The sequence below is a fragment of the Atractosteus spatula genome, chromosome 27 (genome assembly GCF_055471065.1).
Source record: "Atractosteus spatula isolate fAtrSpa1 chromosome 27, fAtrSpa1.hap1, whole genome shotgun sequence".
NCBI classification, from domain to species: Eukaryota; Metazoa; Chordata; class Actinopteri; order Semionotiformes; family Lepisosteidae; genus Atractosteus; species Atractosteus spatula.
In genome coordinates, this window is record NC_142732.1 from 8,004,970 (window position 1) to 8,027,322 (window position 22,353).

At 50.2% G+C, this 22,353-nt stretch overlaps 1 protein-coding gene across 1 annotated transcript in view; it reads left to right on the forward strand.

Moving 5' to 3' along the window:
* Window positions 1–22,353, forward strand: part of aatf (apoptosis antagonizing transcription factor) — a 36,817-nt gene that overhangs the window by 11,396 nt on the left and 3,068 nt on the right. Inside the window, exons 5-11 of the mRNA XM_088906658.1 lie at window positions 1,987–2,104; window positions 2,808–3,021; window positions 4,305–4,463; window positions 5,417–5,500; window positions 10,605–10,672; window positions 11,344–11,424; window positions 13,608–13,679. Of these exons, the coding sequence (XP_088762784.1) occupies window positions 1,987–2,104; window positions 2,808–3,021; window positions 4,305–4,463; window positions 5,417–5,500; window positions 10,605–10,672; window positions 11,344–11,424; window positions 13,608–13,679 (796 nt within the window). The remainder of the gene's footprint in view (window positions 1–1,986; window positions 2,105–2,807; window positions 3,022–4,304; window positions 4,464–5,416; window positions 5,501–10,604; window positions 10,673–11,343; window positions 11,425–13,607; window positions 13,680–22,353) is intronic.

Sequence of the window (22,353 nt, forward strand, 5' to 3'; positions counted from 1 at the left end):
GATCGGAGTCTGAGAATTAAAGGCATATTTTAATGGATGTTGACAAGAAGTGAACTAACAAAAGCAAAGCAAAGGATTTGCTTGAAAAGATTTAATCAAACGTGTTTGGTGGGATTAATTGCCAGGGATGAAGGGAAGAGAGAGGAGCGACCCAGCGAGTTTGAATGAGTGGGATTGTTTCAGAGGTCACCCCACGTGCCTTCCTCTGTCATTTTGAGCGATAGTTTGGAAATGTCCTCTGAGCGATGCCAATGAGAATGATTTTTTTAAATGATTGTTATTGCAGAGGTGCAAGCATGGCGGCCCACCGAGCTCCAAGCACAGGGATCTGGTCCCCTTGGCCACCCTGCTGCCTGTGGTCCAGGGTGGCTGGAGGCCTTTGCCGTGAGTTCTGCTGCCTTGGCTTTCCAGAGCTGCTGGGTCTCCTTCCCAGTGTGGGTTGTTGAGCTCTCAATGGTTGCCTGGTGCTGGTTTGTTGTTTTTGGACGGGTTTCACTTCTGCATGTCCTACTCGGCACCTCTGCCTGTTTCGCCCCCGGGCCCGATGTTGTGGACCCCTGTCCCCTGTCCCTTCTGCAGGAAGGAGTAGCAGAGGGGGAAGGCAGAGGGATGGCGATGTAGGTTGAGCACCAGAAACATGAGCTCACAAGCCAGGGCGTGCTGAGCTGAGGCCCCCCTCTGCAGGAGTGGGCTCCAGAGCACGTCCAGTTGGCTCCATCTTCTGATCCTGGCTCCTTGGTCGCGCGTGACTCTGTTCAAGTGTGTTTGTACCCTTCTGGCAGAGGCCGTTGCAAACAGGGCGCCTACTTTAACGTGGGCAAGCTGTCGTGAGCAGCAGACGTGTATCGTCATAGACATCACCTCGCTGTCGTGGAATAATCCCGGCTACTGTGGAGGCCGGCTTTATTACTGATGTTTCGCGTTTGATTCAGAAATTGTCCTTGAGAGTAAAAACTGAGCCCTCGCACTGAATTTATCAATGCTGTCTCTTAATGTTTCTTTTTTTTCAGAAAAAAAGGAAAAGCAGAAGTAAGTGACCAGGTGTTTTCAGGGGAGGGGGGGCAGCTCTTGAGTTTCTGAAGTGTTGAGTGAAGCAGAAGTTGCTGGTGAGCACGTGTGTCGCCAATCGGCCCTTTTCATCAAATTACTTGTGTATTAACGCAGCACTACCATAATCCACTGCAGCCCCGCGCCCCTCCCCTGAGTTGTAACTTTTGTGAATGTGAACTGCGGATTTCATGCTCCGCCATTAATCTGTCGGATTAGGCTTGCAGTTCAGGAGGACTTATGTTTTAATGAATTCCTCTGCCGGCTTAAAACGGGAAACGTGGCCCTGAAAGATGCAGAATGTCCTTAGCGTGGCCTCCCAGCCTCTCCCTTCCACTCTCCGTGGCTCAGTTACAGACCCGGCAAGGGGGATGAATCATCATCTGATGTGCCAAGACTGTACGATATTGGGAAGACCTGTGAAACGCCTTGAATTGCAATTTCCCATGCACCTGAAATTGCTGGGAAACGGGAAGAGGCGAAAATCCAACAGCTTCTGGGTTCAGACTGATACTCTCCAGGTCCCGTGTGGTTCGAGTGTGCTGATGAATGTTTTAACTGGGTGCAGCACGATGAGCAGAGTCTTTTCCTGTGTGTCTCAGGCCCCCCGAGACTGTGCCGTTCTGCTGCGGGAACTCTGATTCCTTTCTACAGGCGAGCAGAAATGGTTTGCCATAGATCTGGCTCCGCTCTGCGGGCAAGCGTCCTGTTGAGATTGTGCCAGGGGTGGGCAACCACGTTTGTCTCTGGTTTTCATCCTGTCTCGGCCCTTAGTGCGTCGCTGAATCGATTAAGCGGGTAAGAAGTCAGATCAGCTGTGTGTCCAGGACTCAGTAATTGGCAGGTGCACCTAATCATGCAGGAACCCAGCACTTGAGGATGGCCAGGGCTGAGCTGTCCCCGTCTGCTCCTGTTTCTCAGGCTCTTTCTGTCTCGCAGGTCACAAGGCTCTGAAGGCCCTGCAGAGGTCCCTTCTGGAACTGCAGGACCAGCTCCTCTGCCAGCATCCTGACACGAGAGCCATCGTACTGGGCAAGACTGGCGCTACACAGCATAGGTGGGTGCCAGCTCCGAGAGGCTGTTTTTTTCCCCCATGTGCCACCTGGCTTAAAAAACAAAAAAAATGGATCGACAAGCCAGTTTTTAAAGGTGAAGCTGAAATGTCCAAAGCCTCTCTAAATCAGGTGGGTCAGCAGCCGCAGCCCTGTCCTGACCCAGCTGATGGGTGTGGCTGCAGCCCACAGTGTTGCTGGAAGGGGCGCCGTCGGCGAGCTGATCGACATGGAGCCGCCCTGGTGCGCAGACCTGCTCCTCTCCTCCTGTGCCTGCACGTGGCTCCCCCTGGGTCCTGAACCCTGACACTCCACTGAATTCCGGGGTCCCGAACTTGACTCGGGGACCCGGCAGGTTTAACACACGGGAGAATGCTTCCTGGAAGGGTATTGTGGTAGATGAGGGGGAGTCGGCAGGCAGGCTTGTCCGGTCCGGCAGTGTCCAGAGCCCCCCCCCTTGTTAAAACTCAGTCTGGATGTAGGGGTTCGGCCGCTGTGGTCAAGCACAAACCACAAACCGGAGCAGGCACGAACAGTCGTATGGGGTGGCTTGTCCGTGTATGATACGGACTCCGAGCAGCCATGCTGAAGGAATCGCAGGGTGCCACGTAGCTGAGGGGGTCTGTAGCCAGTTCTCTGCATCTGTAGCATCTGGCACCAGGTCAGGCCTGCCTGTGCTGCTCCTCCTCACCCGGTGCCTCTCCGCAGTGAGGACGACGACAAGGAGGAGGAGGAGGTGCCCAGCGAGGAAGAGGAGGGCGGGGAGAAGCGGGCCAGGGCAGGGCCCCCCAAGCGCAAACTGGAGATGGAGGAGTACCCCGAAGTCATGGCCAAACGCTTTGCCGCTTTCCAGCCCTACCGCGACTCCACGCTGCAGAAGTGGCACGACAAGACGCGGCTGACCATGGGCAAGATGGGCAAGGTAGGGCCTCTGCTGCACTCCGCCTTCGGCCTGCACTGCGCCCCAGTCAGGCTCATAGACGCCTGACAGCTGTCGTTTCCCTTCAGCTGTGCTGTGCGTGGTTACACCTCTTGCCCTGTTGCTTCCTTTAAACTAGCAGTGTAACACCTTTAAGCAGTTTTTTATTCTGATTTTTTATCTGGAGCTTGTGCCATGTCGATGGGTAGGAGAAAAGAAAGGTAAAGTCTCGAATGTCAGCGCCAGATTTAGAAGGAAAGTGTATGTTGCACAGAGCTTAATGGTCCCAATTGCACACGTTCCCCTGGTGCTGTGGCCCTGGTGTAGTGGCGCCTCTAGACCAGCAGAGGGCCTTTTTACTGTGGCGGCGACCCTTGGCTTTGTCCACCCTGTGCCATTGCAGTCCAACCGGACTGTAGTTTGGCTTTAGTAAGCTTGCTCGCAGGACGGCGAGATGTCAGCGTTTTCTGGAACGGAAATCCGTTTGAGGTGGGGCTGGGAGAAGCCTGGCAGCTCTAATATCCCCATCGCCGCACACTGCGCAGCAACATCACAAAGCACCCTCCCTGCTCCTCCCCTGCTCCGCACGCGGTACGACGCCGGAGCGCTGCTGCGGAGCCGCGGCACCACTGGAGAAAGACCGCTGGAGGCTCACAAATTTGCATTGAACAAATCTGACTGCTTAATTCTGCTTTGATCTTTATTTCCTGAAGAGAAGATTGTCTGCTCCGTCCTCTGGAAATACTTATTTAGAGCGAGCCTGTACATCATTCTCTCGTTTAAGAACTGTAGCGTTTTTTTTTTACTTTTTGCACCTTCTAATGCCTTTATTTTCAAGGATGAATACCTACCCAGTGTGTCATCTAAGTATGACTTCAAGTCAGCAGGGTCTTTAGAAGGCTTAAGTTGGCAAAATGATATTGAGACCTTACTTTAAAATAAAAAAGGCTGGGGTGCTGTTGTGACTAAAAGTAAATATTAATATAAACAAGTGTAAGACTTACATTATTTTATTTTAGATACATTTTTGTTCAATCCTTTAAAATGATACAAAATATCCTTTTGACTTGGGGCGTGTCGGAATATTGTGAATTTATCCGATTCGTTTTAAGCTGGGATAAATATTGCAATAGGAACACAAAGGAGTTAGGATTTTGAGAATGGAGAATTGCATAATGCCTGCGAGAGATTGCAGATCCTTCGCAGTGCAGCCCAGCGCTGCAACGGGGGAGATGCAGGGGTGAAGGTGTGGCCGGCGTGTGCCGATGGGTCTGGTGTCTTTCCAGGGCTTCAGCGCATTCGAGCGGAACATCCTGACCCAGATCGAGCACGTGCTGCTGGACCAGGGGCGACTGCTGCAGCGCACGCAGACCCGGCGCTCGGACTACAGGGTGCTGGGGCGGCCCGAACCCAAGATCGGGACCGGCAACGAGCAGCTCGGACAGGTGAGGAGGAGGGGGAGGGCCTGGCTGATTGTTCTTTACGGCTTTTTTCATTCCGAAGGGTCACCTGAAGCCAGGAGCTGTATTCCATTTTCATGGAATTCTTTAAAACCCTGTCTTGCGTGGGGAAACGAGATCAATGCCCGACGTACGCACCACTGCTGCATTTCAGGGGCAATCGGGTGCTGAGTGCGTCTCGGCGATCAGAATCGCTGCCGTCAGTCAGGTGGCAAGGGTAGGGCCTCACACGGCCCTGAGTCACTGCTGCCTTGGCTCCCAGTGCTGAAGCACAGACATCCCCCCACAAGCTTACTGGGTGAGATTGTTTAAAATCTCCAGCTATATATGAGTGCGGTTGATTATAAATGCGTGACATTTTTTCCCCCCTGTAATGTTTCTGTGCCTTGCCGGCTTATTTTGGGGGGGGTTGAATAAAAAACGTGGCAGCCCTGTGTGCAGGCTGCCAGCCCGCCTCCAGTCCCAGGCTCGTTGGGTACCGTTTGTTTTCTCCGCATTAAGATACGGCTGCATTAACATCGCTGTTACCATATCTTAATTGAATCTACCCCCCTAAGTGCAGCGTCTCGGTTGCATTTACCTGAAACGTCTGCGCCACGAAAGGAAAAAATGTGGTTCCCTTGATAAAACAGGGCAGGAATTGATCCCTGCCCGGGTCCCAGTAGTCATGTTTCCTGGGTATATCAGTGCCGTGCTGCCTTCCTCTTCCTTGTTGAGCTGTGGGTCTTACAAACCTAGTATTTGCTGGTAACGCACACATTATGGACCGGTGATAATTCAGGATAATTATCCGGGATAATTCAGGTTCTTGGCTCAGGGTGCTCCCCTCTGCCTATGTGTGCAAGGCCAAGGTTAGAGCAGCGCTGTCTCAGCTTGATCTCAGGCGGACTTCTTCATCTGCTCCATTTTGTCCTGACAAGGTGCATTTCTGCTTGCAGGAAGAAGAGCCAGCACTCAAAGCAAATGCACATCTTAAAGACCTGGATGAGGAAATCTTCGATGACGACGATTTTTATCATCAGGTGAGCGGTTTGGTGGGGGGAGGGCGGGAGATTTATATATTTTTTAATTTAGCTGTGTTGTGAGCGGTAGAGTGTGTCAAAATGAGTGGCGCTCGCAGCTGAAGTCATGGTTGTCAGGTGTGTCTGTGAGGCTTGAAAAAAAGCATGCCTTAATAAAACCGCTTCTGATCTCTGTGCAGCCAATCAGACGGCACTCTTCCCTCTCCTGGTTTCTCTTGCCGGGCAAAATCCCTGCTGATCTTGTGTGCGTGTGCGTGTGCGTGTGCGTGTGCGTGTGCGTGTGCGTGCACAAAGTGCGGTTTTGCTATTCCGGTTTGTAAAAGGCCTGTCTTGGATCTTCCGCCTTTCCTCATATTAGCTATACCTTTCCTGCAAAACACTACAGCTAGAGCACTTCATGTGTCAAAAGAAAAGGAACTCATGGCCTTTGTAATCCGAAATCTTAAGCGGGGGGGGGGGGATAATTGTGAAAGCTTTTTAGCGGAGTGGGTTGTGCGTGATGTATTGTGATTTACAAAGGAACGTTTTCAGCAGTTAAAGCTGGAGGGGAGGAAGAGCAGAGCAGCGGCTGACCTGCTGTCTGCTGTGATGTGTGTTCTGCTGGCCCTGTGAAGGATGGGCAGCCCAGCGGTGTGAAGGACAGAGCGTGTCCGGGGCTCCCTGTGCCCTCCGAGGGGCGCTGCTGCGCGAGCCTTCTCCTCCGCCGCTCTGCGGTCAGGGCAGCAGCCGGAGGAGCGGCGTCACCTTTAGGAACCGGCGCTTACGCACCGATTATGCATGTAATTTAATGTGCATCACCCCCTCGGCGCGGGGCGTGCGGGGCTCGAGCTGGAGCCGCCGCTTGCATTCAAGGAAACATTTCAGTCAGCAAGTCTCAGCGCGCGCAATAAATCATGTCTCGTTCGGCGAAGGGAGCAGCAGCACTGGGTCTAATCCACGCTGCTATCCATAACTGCTTGCTTGAGTTAAGGGGCTAAATTTGTGAAATGAAGTACTTCTGCCTTGAGGCTGACAGAAACATGAGCAAGACCAGAGCAGGAGGTGGGCTAAGACGCTGAAACTAAAATTCTTGTGTGTTTAATGTTTAGAATTCACGTGCTGATTACGATGACTAATTTATTTGGCTGATGCTTTGTCCAAAGAGACTTGTGATTCTGCCCACTTATACAGTGGGCACGAACTTATGCAGTGGGCTTGAACCCGCAATTTTCCAGTCACAGCTCCAGTACTCTGAGCACTGCTCCACACTGCTGCACCTGCACAGCAGTGTGATCAAAGCCCACATCCCTGTTTGATCCACTGGGAAGGACGATTCTTCATCAGAATTAGAAGTTTCCTCTCTTACCTTAAGGAAGACCCAAGTGCAAGTGTAAAGCTTTACTACTGTTGTGAATAGGAGTAAAGTTTAGGAATGCAGTTTATTTTCTATTCTTTGCTGGTGGGATGTATAACTGTATTTAGCTGTGCTGGTATAGGCAAGAATTTGCTTTTAATCATGGATCCCTGATTTCTCTGGATAGCTTGTGCGATACCCTGATTGTGTTCTAAACACAGCTTTTTGTTATGAGTGAGTTATTCCCCTTTTGGGCACAGGAAACTGATTTGGGATAGCAGCGGTTCACACGTGTGTGCACATAGGTGTATTTAAAAACCTTCCAGGACTGCCGGCGCGTCGGCCTTAATCCCTGAAACAGCTGCAGAGGGTGTCTCCGCCTTAGGGCGGGGGGGGGAGGGGAGGGGGGTTAATTGGGGTAGGAGTGGGGGTTAATTTAAATTAAAACTTCAACTAATGGAGGTCAGGGAAGCGTCTGCAAGCACCTGATTAAAACAAATGGTCCTGCCATTCAAAACTTTATCTTGGTCACCTCCCGCTGGAGCCATGCGAGGAGGAGGAGTGACTAATGGGCGACACTTGTTAGCGCAGCGTCGGCAGGGAGGGAGGAGGAGGAGGAGGAGGAGGGGGGGGGGCAGGATTACACTGGCAAAGCCTCCAGCTTGTCATCGCCGCTGCGCCAACTGCTGCTCTCCGGCTGCACCAGCCTGCGCCTCGCCAGCTCCCAACATCTGGCGTGGCTCTCCGGGGGGTGAACCCCAGCCCCGGCGCCCCGCAGTCTCTAAATATGGTGCAGGGCTGCCGCGCGCGCGCGCGCTCCAGTCACTTAGCCGCTGTTTGGCAAGCCTGCTCGGGTAGCTCAGCACTGCCTCGTACATCACTGGCAGACATCTGCTGAGCCGCGAGGCATCCGCACACTGTCTCCTCTCCTCTCTCTCTCTCCCTCTCTCCCTGCTCCCCCCCCACCTCCTGCCTTCCCCGAATAATTTTCTTTAGAAAAGTGATGATCTGGAAAGATTACCGCTTCATTGTGTACCAGTAATTGCAGGAAAGCCAGGGACCCCTGACTGACACTGTGTTGCACCTGTTTCACTGACCTGCTTAATTTCTTTCTGGAGAGCAGGGGGGATTTGGCAGGGATTGCGGCTCAAGACACCAGTGTGATAAGGCGGCTGAAAATAACTCTGTTTGCTGTCACCTCTCTTTCCCGGCACGGGGCGTCACATTAGGGCTGCGGCAGGCAGGAGCTGCCCCCCCCCCCCCCAAAGCTCCCCGCTGAGCCGGGTGACTGACAGGGAGCACCTCTGTGTTTCTGGGGGTGGCTGGGCTGTCTCTGCGTCTCAGATGGGGTACCAAGCACTCAAACAACAGGAGTTCTGTGTTGCCAGTTTGAAGTTTGCTTCTTTAAGACTTTCCTTTCTTGTGCCACGTGCGGACAGGCAGGCTGGCCTCCTCTCGTGTGCAACTCTGTTCTTATTGCATCAATTAGCAAACAGCTACCAAATGAGCTGGGTGGGGCCAGTGGCACAGCCACTCATGTTCGTCTCTTCCCCTCTCTGTCCATGACTCGGGGGGGGGGTCTTCCAGGGAGCTGAGTAGTCGGACACCAGGAAGAGTCTGTGTGCTGTGAAGGAGAGACGGCACGGGGGGGTTTTAAGATGCTTGTGCATTATTGCATTACTTCATACGGGAGGTCAGCTGGGGACAGAGTTTGCAACAGCGGGGATAACCAGGGCAATAAATTGCAGGGTCTGTTTGTAGTAGTACGTGTCGCAGTGTTATTCGTCTTAACTACTGTACAGGGGAGTGAAGTGGGAATCTTATTCTTTGATTGTGACATGCACTTACGGCATCAAGACTATGGGAACGCAGTTACAAGGTGCAGAGCTGTTGTTGTAAAGGCGGCGGAGGCAGGTTGGTGTTCGGTGTCAGACACATTTGAGGCCTGCAAATAAAATTGATACCGCTGCAAATCCAGGGCAGCAGCAGGTTGTCAGGACCCGCATCGATATTAAGGCTGTAATGCCACGCCCGTGGTGAGAACGGCAATGAAGCCTTTGTGCCGCGCGTAGGCTGGCGTTCCCCAGCGCGGCCGGAGTCGGGAGGGGCCCTGTGCTGTCCCAGAGCCTCCTGGCGGCTGGCCTCGGGCAGCCCTGCTCCCCGCGTGCCGCTACACGGCCTCACATCGCCACTGCTCTGTGTCGCGGCGGATTTGCAGCCTGTATTTAGCTGCCAGGAGTGACGGTGATGAAGTAGGAGAGATAAACTGATAGATTGGCTGCCAGGGAGATGGTGGGAATCGGTCAGATAAACATGGCAGAGGAATAGCGCGCCGTGTTCTGGCGATAATAAACTTGTCGTTCTCCTGGCGCATTAGGCGTCACACTTGAGGAAATTTCAAGGATAAAATGGGGGGGGGAATGTCCCGGATCTGGCAGTGGGATAGTGCGCACCTCTGTCTGCAGAGCCCTGGTCAGCTAACGACTGTTCTGGTCAGTTCGATTTTGATAAGAATGACATCCAAACACTGGCCTTGCAGATCAGAATTCTTAAATTAATTTCTCCATAATTCAAGAGCAAATTCGAATGTGCTAATCTGTTTTGTTGAAGGCGTTTTAATTCTCGCAAGCTAGCTGTGTTCCTCGCGTAAGAGTCTAGTGGCAAATTTACATCCACACCGTTTAAAATGCATTTTGTTATTCAAGAAAAGGTAAACCTGCTTTGCAATACACGCTGAAAGATATTATTCTCTAATAATAGGATTTAAGGGGAAAAATGCACGCCCCCCTAGTCAGCTTGCGCCTCACTAATACTTTTTTACGGTGCATCTTCTATAATCAACCCTGTTGCAAGCACCTGTCTGCTTTCTAATTGCTTCCAACACAACAGCGAATGAGCTCAGGCGGTGGCTTTTATCCCGCCTGCATCAGATCTAGCTCAGGGCCACGGCTGCCCTGATAGTTACCCAGATAAGTGTAGTAATCCGAGTGGGGAAATCGGTGTAGTATAACCAAATGGGTTCACGCGTCTGAAGTTACAGAAGAAAATTATAGGCTTGAAATCTGTTATTTATGGAAATAGATTTAAAAAGGAGGATAAAAACCTGTGAATAACAGTTTAGCCAGCGTTAACAAGTCTATCTGCTGATCTGCATGTTAATCTGAGATATCGGTGCTGATACAAGGTGAGGGGAGGGGCTGCTCCCCCTCCTTCTCTCGACAAGCCCTCCAGCTCTGTGCTGCCTTCACCTGCTGTCTGCCTGTTTTCCTCCTCTTCCTCCCCGTCCTTGTCTGCTCGGGCTGAGGCTGTCGTCCCTAGAGCTAAGCCGGGGTCCCACCAGACAGACTGCTGGCACTGATCTTGTCTGTGGGGTGCCGTTCCTGAGCCTGCCGGCTGGGCGGCTGGGGCAGGGTGCAGCATCGGGGCTGTGCTTCACTCTGTGGCCCGGCTGCACGGTTCACCTAATGAGACGGTGTCACACTCCGCTCCTCTTGGTCTGCCTGGGTCTGTCTTGGTCTGCCTTGGGGCCCGATTTCAGCTTGCATTGTACACTGGGGAAAATAAAATAGGTCTCTGAGCACAAGGGCGATATTCCAAATGAGAGGGCTTCACATGCACCTTTGTGTTTAAATACATTCCTGCTTTGCTGTCTATTGCCACAGCTGAAGCAGAGCAAACAGGGGTAGCTCGAACCTTCCATCTGCCTGATCAGCGGATTGGTCCCTCTGGTCTTCCTCACGCTGACCTCTTCTTCTCCTCTGTCTGATCCAGCTCCTCCGAGAGCTGATTGAGCGCAAGACCAGCGAAGTCGACCCCAACGACCAGGTGGCCATGGGCAGGTGAGTACAGCTCTGAAACGGCCCTTCTCCTGACAGGGTGATGTCTGGGACCCTGCTGTCCCAGAGTCGGGTCTCCAGAAATTACCTGATCGACCTCCTGTCTAAATAACTTTCCTTAACCAGCCCTTGTTCTCAGTTCTGCCATAGTTGGAAATTTCAAACTACCTTAAAGTTTTTGTTTTCAGGAGATCAAAGCTACAAGGGTCTAATTAAGTAGCTTATACATCTGCAGGAATAAAAACGGCAGGCTGGTTTTCTGTTTTCTCTGCAACCAGTTTTAAAATGGGGATTTTCAAGTCTGCTGCTCTTGTGGGGCTATAATCCAGAATTTAGTTTTTCTTTTGGGAATATATAAAGTAATAGTTTAAGAACCTTGAGTGAAGGGTCAGGTTGTGATAACAGGTAGAAATGCAGTAGGTATATGCTATAATTGCAGCACAGTTTCTGCCATTTTGCTCAAGCCTTGAACTGCCCAAAACCCTGAGCCCTGGTGCACCAGCTGGACTGTGGCCCTGGACAAACAGGATCTGGGGACCCCTGGCTGACATGTACATGTTTAGGTCTCTGCAAGGCTGTATGGGCTTATCTGTCTGAGCGAGTGTGGGTTGAGGGCGATGTCGGTGCGTCCAGACCCTGACTCTGCCGCGCGTGTGCGGTTTCCTGTCCCCCAGGCAGTGGCTGGCCATTCAGAGGCTGCGCAGCAAGATCAAGAGGAAGGTGGACACCAAGGCCAGCAAGGGTCGCAAAGTCAGGTGCGCTTCCTGTCGGGGGGGGGGGGCTGGAGGAGGGCTGGTGCCAGTGTTTAAATACGCACAATATACGCCTTTGATGGCACAGTTGAATTAGCCACACCACTGGAACATCAAACTCGTCGTTTATTATAAAGAAAATTTTAAATGATTTCTAATAACCCAGTATAGTAGTTAAAGGGTTTGCCTGCTCAGTCCCCTCCGTCGTTGAATTTTTTATTTTGTTTTTTACTTTTAAATAGGACAAGCTGTGTTTGCCAGGCATCAGGATGTTCTTATTTTTTATCCCTGGAAATGCAGAGATTCTGTGTACAAGATCGTAATCAAAGTGCAAAGTGGGGGGGGTTTTATGGTGTTGAAAAGTGCCGTTCCTCACTTGTAATTAAGCTGGCGCTAATATCGAAAAGGCCTTTTCATTTTCAGCCTGCCATGGATTTGAATGAAATAATTTTTTTCTGCACAGGATATTTTCTTTTTCGCAATCTTTTAAAAGGTCAGAAACAATGTTGAAGTTTTAATATTTAATCGAACATTTAAATTCAGAATGAGAAATAGTCAGAAATGCCAAGTTACACACATATTACTTTTTAAATTTACCATCTTTAATTATGCGACATCCCTCCCCCCCCCCCCCCACTCGCCCCTTTCTTAAAGAAAAAGGCAGACCTTAAAGAGCTCAACGTCACCCTGAGCCTATCCAGACACTGTAACTGTAACTGTGAGATCAATGCCGCAAGGCGATTTATTTGTTGAGACAGCTGCTGTTTTGTTGGTCTACAAAGCCTGTAATTATTAGCTATCAATATTGTGATCTGTCAGCATCTCACATACTTAGAGATGTTCATCACCTAATTGTGGGGAGAGGCAATGTGGCACAATAGAGCTGTGAGCCCAAGAGTGATCTGTCTCAGGCCAGTGTCAGTGGCCCTCTCTTCCTCCCTGCAACGTCCTGGGTCAGGTCGGCTTGGAACGGCCCTGCCTACTGGACCTGAACTATGCAGAACAAAGTGCCGAAACTAGCTAATGCATTTGTAGGAAGAGGGAACTCATTTAATATCTTTGACATCTCCATAATGCAGTCTCCATACAGATAACATCTCCCCTGGTTTTTTAATGATGTTTATTTCAGATGAGTCAATCAGTTATTTTATTTTATGGAGTTCCTGTGTAGTTTTTCTTAATATTTTTAGGGTGGCTAGGACAACGAAGAATTTGTTTAATTCAGCAATATGGTGCCTTTTCAGGAGGCTCACGGTTCATTGATAAGGGGAGTCGGAGTTTCTAATTTTGACATGTAATCTGTAGGAAGTAAACAATGCAGTGTGTCATTTGTGTAGGGTGTAACAGATAGTGGCAGATAGTGATAACAGGAATGCAGATAGGAGATGCCTCGGTACTTGCTGCAGTGCTGTTTGATCTGAGCTGATGTGTTTAACGAGAGCAGATTGTTCCCCTGTGAAGTTCTGAGAAAACATCAGGGTAGTTCTTAGGATGCTCAGCAGGGGAAAGTGTTACCTGCGCCCTGCCTGTACCATTACTTTTAAACCTCGAAGGTACGAGTTAGTTTAATTGTCTATCCTGGACACACTAAAAAGAAGAGCTCTTTAATTAAAACATACAACCTGTCATTCGATAATTAATATGGCATTATATGTAATGTTCCTCTACTTGCTTTTAGCAGTAAGCAGTTAATTTACTTTGTAGAAATTTGTTGATTTACTCTGTTGTTCTGCACTCTTCCACCATCATTGGAGTATCAGCAGTTTTCAAATTAGAATTATGTATAAAGTCAGACAATTTCATGCAACAGCATATAGGTAAAAAAGTCAGTTTTCACATCGGCCTCTGCTTTATGCAGCTTCATGTAAGTTTTGCTTTGCATCTTCGTCTCATTGTTTTTTTTTAGTCTCTTTTGCCTTCTTTCATAGTGACAGTAGGATCCCTAATTAAACTATAAGCTGGTTAGATAATAAACACTTTGGTCAAATAGTTTATGATGTAGTACGTTGCAGGTCCTACTGCCTTCCCTTTAAAATGGCTCAGCTGGCAGAGAACTGCAGACCTCTCATTGTTAAGGAATCTGACTAATCCGCTGACGTCCTTTTCCTCTCGTGGAAGCTGCTCTCCAGTGTGTGCGGTGAGACTTTGAACAAGCTCTTCTCCTTTTGTCGACGTTCGCTCCCCAGGTTCCACGCGCACAGCAAGCTGGTGAACTTCATGGCGCCCGTCGACCACGGCGCGATGAATGACGACGCGCGGTGAGTAATAGATTAATAACGTTCATCAAGCGCCTTCCCTTGACACGGTGATATTGACCTGTTCTTCAACCCACGAGGCCCCTCCATCTCCCCTTATCAGATCTCCATTCGTCACGGGCATCAAAACGCCGCCGCGGTCAGATCTCTCGGAGAGATCTGGCTGCTCCCCGCGCTCCTGTAATTACTGCCTGCGTCCGACGGCCACATCTCCATAAATCGGCTGCTCTCTTGGCAGCCCTTCTGCCCCGCAGGACTCCCGCACTCCACATGCAGCCTGTAATTAGAACAGGAAGTGTTCTCAGGTAACCCCTCCCTCCCGCTCCATAAATCTCACAGGTAGCGCAGCTCTGGGCCTCTTTAAAGTTCTCTGTGTGGGCTGGGCTGGGCTGGGCTGTTGCTCAGCTCTGCGGTCAGCGTGGTCAGCACGAGAGCCGTCTCCTTTCTCTCTCTCTCTCTCTGTTCGAGTCACTGCCAGGTGCCGAGAGAGAGCTCCTTTCTCTCGGAGAGCCGGTGCTTTGTGCCATCTGTTAGTCTCGGTTTGCGAAGAAGGTATTCCAGAATCTGTTTTGGCCAGTTTGCAACTGAGTATAGCTTTAGCGCAGCGTTAAGTTGCTAAAGATTTTTCCTTTTTTAACTTTTTTTATCACAGTCGTGTGGAACTTCATTTGATATTTTTTTTTGTTTGGAGCAGCCTAGCAAACTATTCCCACTGATTTAAATCCAGGAGCAGAGGACATGGTTCATATACAGTGTTCAACAGTGCAGACTTAAGAGTAAATGATTTGATACCATGTCTAGACCCATTGGTAGTGGGACCCCAGGCTAAACTTTGGGAATCATTGACTTAAAACCTGGTTCTGGGTGTGAAAAACTACCACTGCACCTTTAGAAGGGAGATACTGGCACCTTTAGGGAAATGTGAAGAACTAGCAGCAGCCCTACCTGAGGCAGTGGGAGAAGGTTCATCAAAGTCTTTACAAGTGTTCACTCAATCCAGTACGTGTTCACTCCTCTGTCCTGTAGTACTGTGTCTGCTAATTCTCCTCTTGTGTGTTCTTGTTTGGAATAAATGAAGGCCGTTGCAAAAGTCTCAGTTCGTTAGCGTGCCTGAACTGTACAACAAACACCAGAATGCGCTGCAAATTTGAAATGCCTGACTAAATTACTGTAAGAGTGGCTGGATTAACTGTGATCTTTGATTTTGAGTCTGGCAGGGCTGTGGTTCTGTTACATTAAGCCTTTCATGAAAAATTTTGTGCTGCAGAACTGGAGTGTAAGAAAAGAGTTTCCAGCACTTATCTTCAGAAAACGTGTGCTTTTGAAATGTGGCGAGTGCTGTAGACCTGTGGTTTTGGAATCCGGTGGTTTTTAAAGCCGAGTTTGCCCTCTTCGATTTCTTGGGTTGTGCTGTGCATAGAAAGATACCGATGATTCCTTCCAGGCAGAGATGAGGGAACTCAAACTGAGCTTTCTGTTGCCTGGTCATTTTTACACGTGTCTTTATTAACTCCAGGCTCAACAGAAGTGATTTTTTTGGAGTGGATGTGCAATTTACTTGATCATTTCTGCAGAATTTTTTGGTACCATTCAGAGATCATTCACTTGTCCACGGCTCTCACGGTGAAGCCTTATTGTGGACTCTTGATCTTCAGGTGTGACTGTTCTCTCCCTCTTCATCTCTGGGCAGAGCTGCCTGCCCTCAGTCTCGATGAAGATCTTGCATTGTATGAAATACAAATTGTGTCTTTTCTAGTTGGAAAAACAAATCCTCCTGTGGGGAAGTTTCATAATATACATGATCTATGGAATACAAATTAGGTAGGCTTGTAATGTATTCAGAAATCAGCTTTAATTCGCTTTGATTAATAGTGACAAGTGCTGAAGACAGGCAGGTGGGCTCTTCTGCCTGTACAGTCCTTTTTCATCTTAGATCCGTGTCCTTTCGAGGAAATTGAGAAAAGGGAAGCAATGTTCTTGAATAAATAAACGAGGGAAGAGCTGAAGGCGTGGCCGAGGAATGCCCACACAGTGCAGCTGGACATCGACGTACGCTCGCTGCCCAATACTAGCTCCCTTCTGCACAGCGGCGCACCATTTTGATGCTTTATTTAGAGTCCACTTCCACGTATAAAATCTGTGCGCGCATGGGTGTAAAACTGAGCTATTCTTGATGTTGCACACGTGAATTTTTTCTTTCATTGTCGAAGTACCAGCTTTGTCTTCAGGTCATTTTTTTTAACATGCTGTAAGGCAAAGGTCTTTTTCAGATGTTTAATCCCGAGCATCCTATGACTCTGCTGAGAATCGTGCCACAAGCCTGACTCCAGCACCGTTTGTGGTACCTTAAAGGCAATACTGATACTGTATAATAAGGTTTTAAACTGCAGAAAACCCCACAAGCAGTCGCAGTAATAACAGAACCGACCCTTTAGAAATGAAAAATGAACATAATGTAACTCAAGTCTGCCGATGGTGTTGAAGTTGGGATTATTTTTTTAGGTTGTTTTGCATGAGGCGAACCCGAGTGCTTTTGTATTGTATTCGATTTGCTCCAATCATTACAGTGACTTTCGGTCAGGATTCTGAGACAGATGCTCAGAAGGTTTTAACGGTTTGTGGCCTGGCGCTGTGAAAGAACACAAGCCATGCTTTGCCTTTGTGGCACCGGGTTCGGGAAGCCCCTACACCCTGGAGATTTCCTGTCTGCCCGCTGAAGTTGCAGCACCAAAGTCCTGCCTGCAGCAGGAACGCTGGAGATCTTGCTGTGGGTCCCTCATCAGTGGGGTGCTCTGCTTGTATATAGGTACAGTACGTTACCAGCAAATCTCAGACTTTCTCTATAGCCCCAGCGTTCTTTGGAAAGTGCTGGGATGTGCTGCCCTGGACACTTTGCTTTTTGTACTTTTGGCACGATTCTCTGCGTCACCCGTTTGCTTGTGTCAATGTTGATGAGGTATGCTTGTGTTCGCCCCCTGATTTTTAGCGGCATGGGCGAGATTTTTTTTTAAAACTGCGCATCGTGAGACTTAAATGCAATAAAAAAGAAAGCTTGGCTTTTACTACTGGTTCGAAGTCAAATGAGGGATTCCATCTGCATGGGTGGAGAAATGGAACTGACTGCGATGTCAGAGCAGAGTGGTGGGTTTAATGAATTTCCCTGCTGACGACATGCCCAGCCCTTGTGTGCCTGTCGCATTCGCACTGCACACTTCAGATCACTCGGGGTGCAGTCTTCGCTGGCGTGGCGAGAGAGAGTCGGGCCGCCTTTCATAAAGCCTTGCAGGAGCAGCTCACCAAGGGGGCCGGCGATTTAAAAAATCGGAAGCGTCCCTCCTTCCTGATTCAACTGAAGCCGCTTCCAGGTGCAGAATCCTTAGCCTTTCCTCTGAACTGTGTTTGAACCCTGGTCATTGCAGTTCCCCTCCGGACAGCACTATTTCTTGGCAGTGTGAAGGAATGAGGCGGGGGGGAGAGGAAGAGGGTGGGGGGAGCTCTGTAAAAAAAAAAAGGGCTGGAAAAAAACCCTGCCTCCGCCTCAGAGAGGCCATTATCTCCCGTCATGGAGGAGAGTCCGTCTTGGAGTTCGGGGAAGGCAGGCCAGGAATGCACGGCCGATGTAATCATATTAACTAAGGGCAATATTTTACTTTGCTGCAGCCCTTTACAGCGTCATTAAGGGTCCCTCATTACTCTTTTATTAGTGGCTTGCTCTTTTTCGTATCAGATTACCCCACGAGCATCGCTCATGGCAGAGGTGGGAGAGCGTCGCCCCGGCTCCTGCATTAAGGTAGATTGACACGGCTCCTAATTCGCTTGTTGATGCACGCGCGCCGGTGTCACACGCGAGCCGCTGTGCGGAGTAGGGACACACATACATCATCATTAAAAATGCCATGTGGGGCCAGGAAGCTGCCACGGGCTCTTTATGGAGTAATTGTCACAAAGGACAAAAGAGGCACTTTCAAGAGCAAAGACTCCCTTCCGAAAATCCACGGCACTTAGCGTTGGGTTGTGCGGCGGGGGGCGGGGGGAGGGCGACGCGACTTAGCGGGGGCTGCGAAAGCTGGATCAGGAAGGGGTGGCTAGCAGCTCGGGCCGATGGCGTTGGCAGCCAGCGCTGATAGAGATGGAGTGGCGCTCCTGTGGCGCTGATCCCCGGGGGGCGTCTTGTGAAAATGCGGAGGATCAGAGGAAGGTGTTTGACCTTGGGACGCCCGCCATCTTCCGTCTGGGGAGCGGGAGCCCGTTCCTCTGGGACGCGGCTTGCAGGCCAGAGGAGGAGGGCGCCAGGCTTTGGCGGGGGCCTCTCGTATGGGAGTGGTTTCCAGAGGGGCTGTTTCAGCACCGCTGATGGGTCAATGCTGCTGCTTCATCCGGTTTAGCTGTTTGTGGCGTCGCCTCGGTCGTGTGGATGAGGAGTTCAGGCCGTCTCCTGTGCTCTGTCCTGGGCTGGCCCTGGGAGCTGGCCTGGGACATGTTGCCGGTGATTCTTTTAGCTGGCCTTCCGTGAAGAATCGTCTCCGTGCGGCCGGCATTAATCATCCTCTGCAGAGCCCTGGTCTTCAGAGCAGCCTGCTGCCATTCCCCAGCCCAGCAGGAGGCCCCGGCGCGGGTACCAGTAATAAAGCTGTAGAGTTCTCCACGTTCGGCCTGCAGCCAGCGACCTGAGGCACTGTAACCTTCCGCGCTAATCTGCGCAGGGGGTTATCTTCATTTACATGGGATCAATAAACTACAGTAATAACTGTGATGAATTGCTATAGCATTAAAATAGCCGATGACCTTTTGCGAACAGCCATGCTTGGTGACCTTTGTGTGGAGGTGTGAGAGGGCTCCCTGAATGAATGCCCCTGCACAGCTCTCAGTCCCCATATCTCACCGGTGGCTTTATGGCCATTGACACCGCTTACTGACCTTATGAATGTTAATGCCATTTTCAGAGATCCTTAACCGTATTTAACAGGGGAGAATGGGAGTTCACCAGACCTCTCTGGACAGCAATATGCAGGTGTTACACGACCATCAAATGACATAATATTGTCCAGCCCTGGGTAGCATCCCCTAGGGCTGCTTGCAGAATTCGTCACATGGCATAATAGTCCCTAGACCGTAGGCAATATGTCTGTCAGGAGGGGTGCCACGTTCTGGTGACAGAAGCTGTGGGGATCCCGTGTGAAATGTGTGGTCGCTCTGAGACGCAAGTATGTTCCTGTGTGTGTTCAGGTGTTCACTGCTCTCCTCAAGGTGTGATTCTTGTGAGTAGTATTCCCCTGTAACCCATGTTCAGTATTCCAAGCCTGTGGTGTGCAGTGCTCTATTGGAATGAGAATGCATGCATTATTTGATAATCAGAGTTTATTGTAATCCTTGACCCTGGACCTGCATTTCAAGCAGGGATTGGGGATTAAAGGCTGCTTTTCCTGACAGGGGCTGATTTCTGCGGCAGCTCGGTCTGTAACGCAGCTGGCAGCAGGGTGCCTGTGATCAGGGAAGCGAGACCCTGGCCACCGCTGCTGTGTAGGACCCCTGGGGAGTAACCCTGAGGGCCAGGCGCCGTTGTGTGACGAGCATATGGTGTGGGTGAGCTCTCCTGTGAAGAGGAGGTGCTCTTCACTGTATAGGGTCCTCCTTTTCTAACCTGTTCCTTGCATCCTGGAGAAGAGATCAGTGATGGATTCTCGTCTCCTTTCTGCCCCAGCCTCAGGACCACGTTCTGCTGGGCATTTATTTTTTCTTAAATTTTTAGCGCTACTTGGACACAGTTTGGAGGTGATATCACTCAATGGTTGATCCCTCACTGTGTTAAGAAGGTCTGTGGCTCTGTCCTGTGACCCGGCACATTAAAATTGATGTACTGCTGTGTTTGGGTCTGCTCCCTTTTGTGCCGCATTATCAGCACAGTTGATTTCATTATTTTTTTAACTGGATCGATTCAACACCCCATATTGGAATCAGGTGATGATTTCATCCCAGGTGTTCTGCTGGCATCTGGCTAGCTGTGCTGAGGCTAACAAGTCTTGTGCTGCTCCTGAATGTCTGGCTGCTTGGTGCATCCGCACCCCAGATAGCACCTCACCTGCTGGGACCGCTGCATCCTTACAGCCCCTGCTCCGCGGTCAGGAGGCACAGTCCGTGATTTAAAGCTCGGGGGCTATGAGGCATTTACCCAGCCTCAGAGCTCCTGGGCTGACCTGACAGGGCGGAGAGGGAGAAGATGGAGAGTTTGTGTGTGTGAAAGGCGTGTGGCGGTATTGGAGCTTGAAGAGCAGACAGAGGGGAAAACAAGTTGGAGAGACTGGGTGATACAGGGAGAGTGCAGAGAAGGAGGTCCTGGAGACCTGAACTCCTTTTGCGCACACTGAGTTCATGGGAGCAGGCCCCGACTTCCTCCTCTGCCTGGCAGCAACCGTGACCAACACTGCCCTCTGGTGGCCGCTCACCCACAGACACGGTTGACAAGTGTGAGCACCCTCATGCTCACTGAAGGATAGAGCAGGAAGGCAGTGCAGAAAGGTGTGGTGTTAAAAATAAAACTTGTTGGGTCATTGTTCATGATAGACGAGCACTTTACCGCCGTACCAAAGTGTCTCTCTGTACCGTACTGCAGTTAAAACGGATATGTCACAATGTTTCCAAAATAACCACAGGAGAACAAGCCAAAGAAATCAATGCAGATGTTTACGAATGCGGCACTACTACCAGCTATATAAACACATAATATTATAATAATTTTTTGATATTGTTTTCATCCTTTTGTTCTTGCCATTAGTTGTAATATTTCAGAGGTATCTGTTACCCCTAGGACATGTATAGGACACGTATTTTCGGTGGTGAGTAATTAATGTACTGTTGATGCTCCTAATAGATAAAAACACTGAACTCTGCAGCTTGTACTGGGTGAATTACAGGGACTTTGGGTGTTCCTGTGCTGGTGAGGCTGTCGGGCACCCTGGGTTCCTGCAGCTTTGCCTTTTTGTGAGTGACAGCCTTGATGCTGACAGGAGCACTTTCAAACTACAACTGGATAAACTTTTTATAGGTCCCACCTGTTGTAGAGATATCCTTAGGTGTAAAGAGAGTTTCAAGAAGAGTTTTTAAACTTAAATTTCCCCGCTGGCCTTTGCCAGTTCTGGCCTCTTAACTTGAACTGGCTTCATCACTCTGCTCTCCTCCCCACTGAGAGCTGGTGTGTGGGGAGCGTACTGGTGCATCATCCAGGTGGGGCTGCACACTGGTGGTGGTGGAGGGGAGTCCTGGAAAGCGCTTTGAGTGGAGTGCCCAGAAAAGCGCTATATAAGTGTAAGGAATTTCTTCTTCCTATTATTATTCATTGAAGGCATTTAATTAGCAGCTGATGCCTCTGAATGGTCCGTTTCCAGTTTGCTCAGCGCAGGTGATTCCTGGAACGTGACTGCTGCCAAACAGGGAGGCGGTGCAGTCGCCCCCCAGGGGTGGTGTGTGCAGGGCGGGGCTGATTGCGACCGCTGGCTCGAGCCTGGTTTCCGGCGGAGCCCGTCGCGCGAGAGGCTGCTCCCCCCCCCCCCGCTGCGGATCACGGGGAGACAAGGTTAAACCTGCGGGATTGATGAGCTCCGTGCCTCTTGCAGGATCTGAGCCCCTTCCCGGTACACAGCTGTAATTATTAATTAGCCCCACCAAGCCCCTTGCTGGTCACAGCTCCAGCGCGGGGCCTCAGCAGCTCCGACTGCAATCAGATACTGTGCACTGTCCTGCATTACAGCACACGGAAATTGATTGTGCTAGTGTCTTCCTTATCTGTGCATGAAAAGAGACGGAAATTGTAAGGATGTTTTTTTGAATGAGAGCTGAAAGCTGGAGCAGTGCTTTGCCCTGTCCTGCAGGTTACGTCAAGACACAGGCTCTGACCCTGGGTGGGCGGTAGGATTGTGCACCCCCACACAGCCTTTGCTGCAAGAGTGTGGGGTGCTCTGCTGATCCTGAGGGGGTACCACTCTCTTGTCCCCAGTGAGCACATGGTTAACACAACCTGGAACGAATATGTAAAAAAAAAAAAATCCATTTTATCTGAAAGTACGAGTGGTCGCAGGAGGAAGCAAATGGGAGATAGAGACACTCTTCAGCAGGATGCTGTGACTTGATGGACACACAGTCCCAGATTTATAAATATGTATAAACTGAAATCCTCTTCTGGTAAAAAAAAAAAAACCTGCTCCCCTATTCTAATAAGCCCTTATCATTTTATTTTGGCCTGGGCTGTGCACGTCTGCTGGCTCCATGCTGCAGGTGCTGGAAGATCATAATTGAAACCTGGAGATAGAAATTATTCTGCCCACAATTCCACTGAAGCTCAGCCGGAAAAAAAACAAAACTGGGAGAGACTGCGGGTGTTGACCTTTTCACCTCCCCCGTGGTGTGCTGTCCCCCTCACGCGGCAGAGAACAAAGAGCCCAGCGCTACCCAGGGTTAGCATGCCCACCAGCCACTATCGCCATGCCCGCCACAAGGCTGAGACGGGCAGCATGTGCTTGAGCTTTTCTGGAGTCTGCCGTGCAGATGGGCTGAGCCCCCCCCCCCTTCACAGTGAGTGGCATATACAGAACATCCTGCAGCTACAGCCACATTGATGCTTCTAGGACATTGCTCTTGCCCCTTTACAAGGAGGGCTAGGGGTTGTGTGTATGTGACAGGCTGT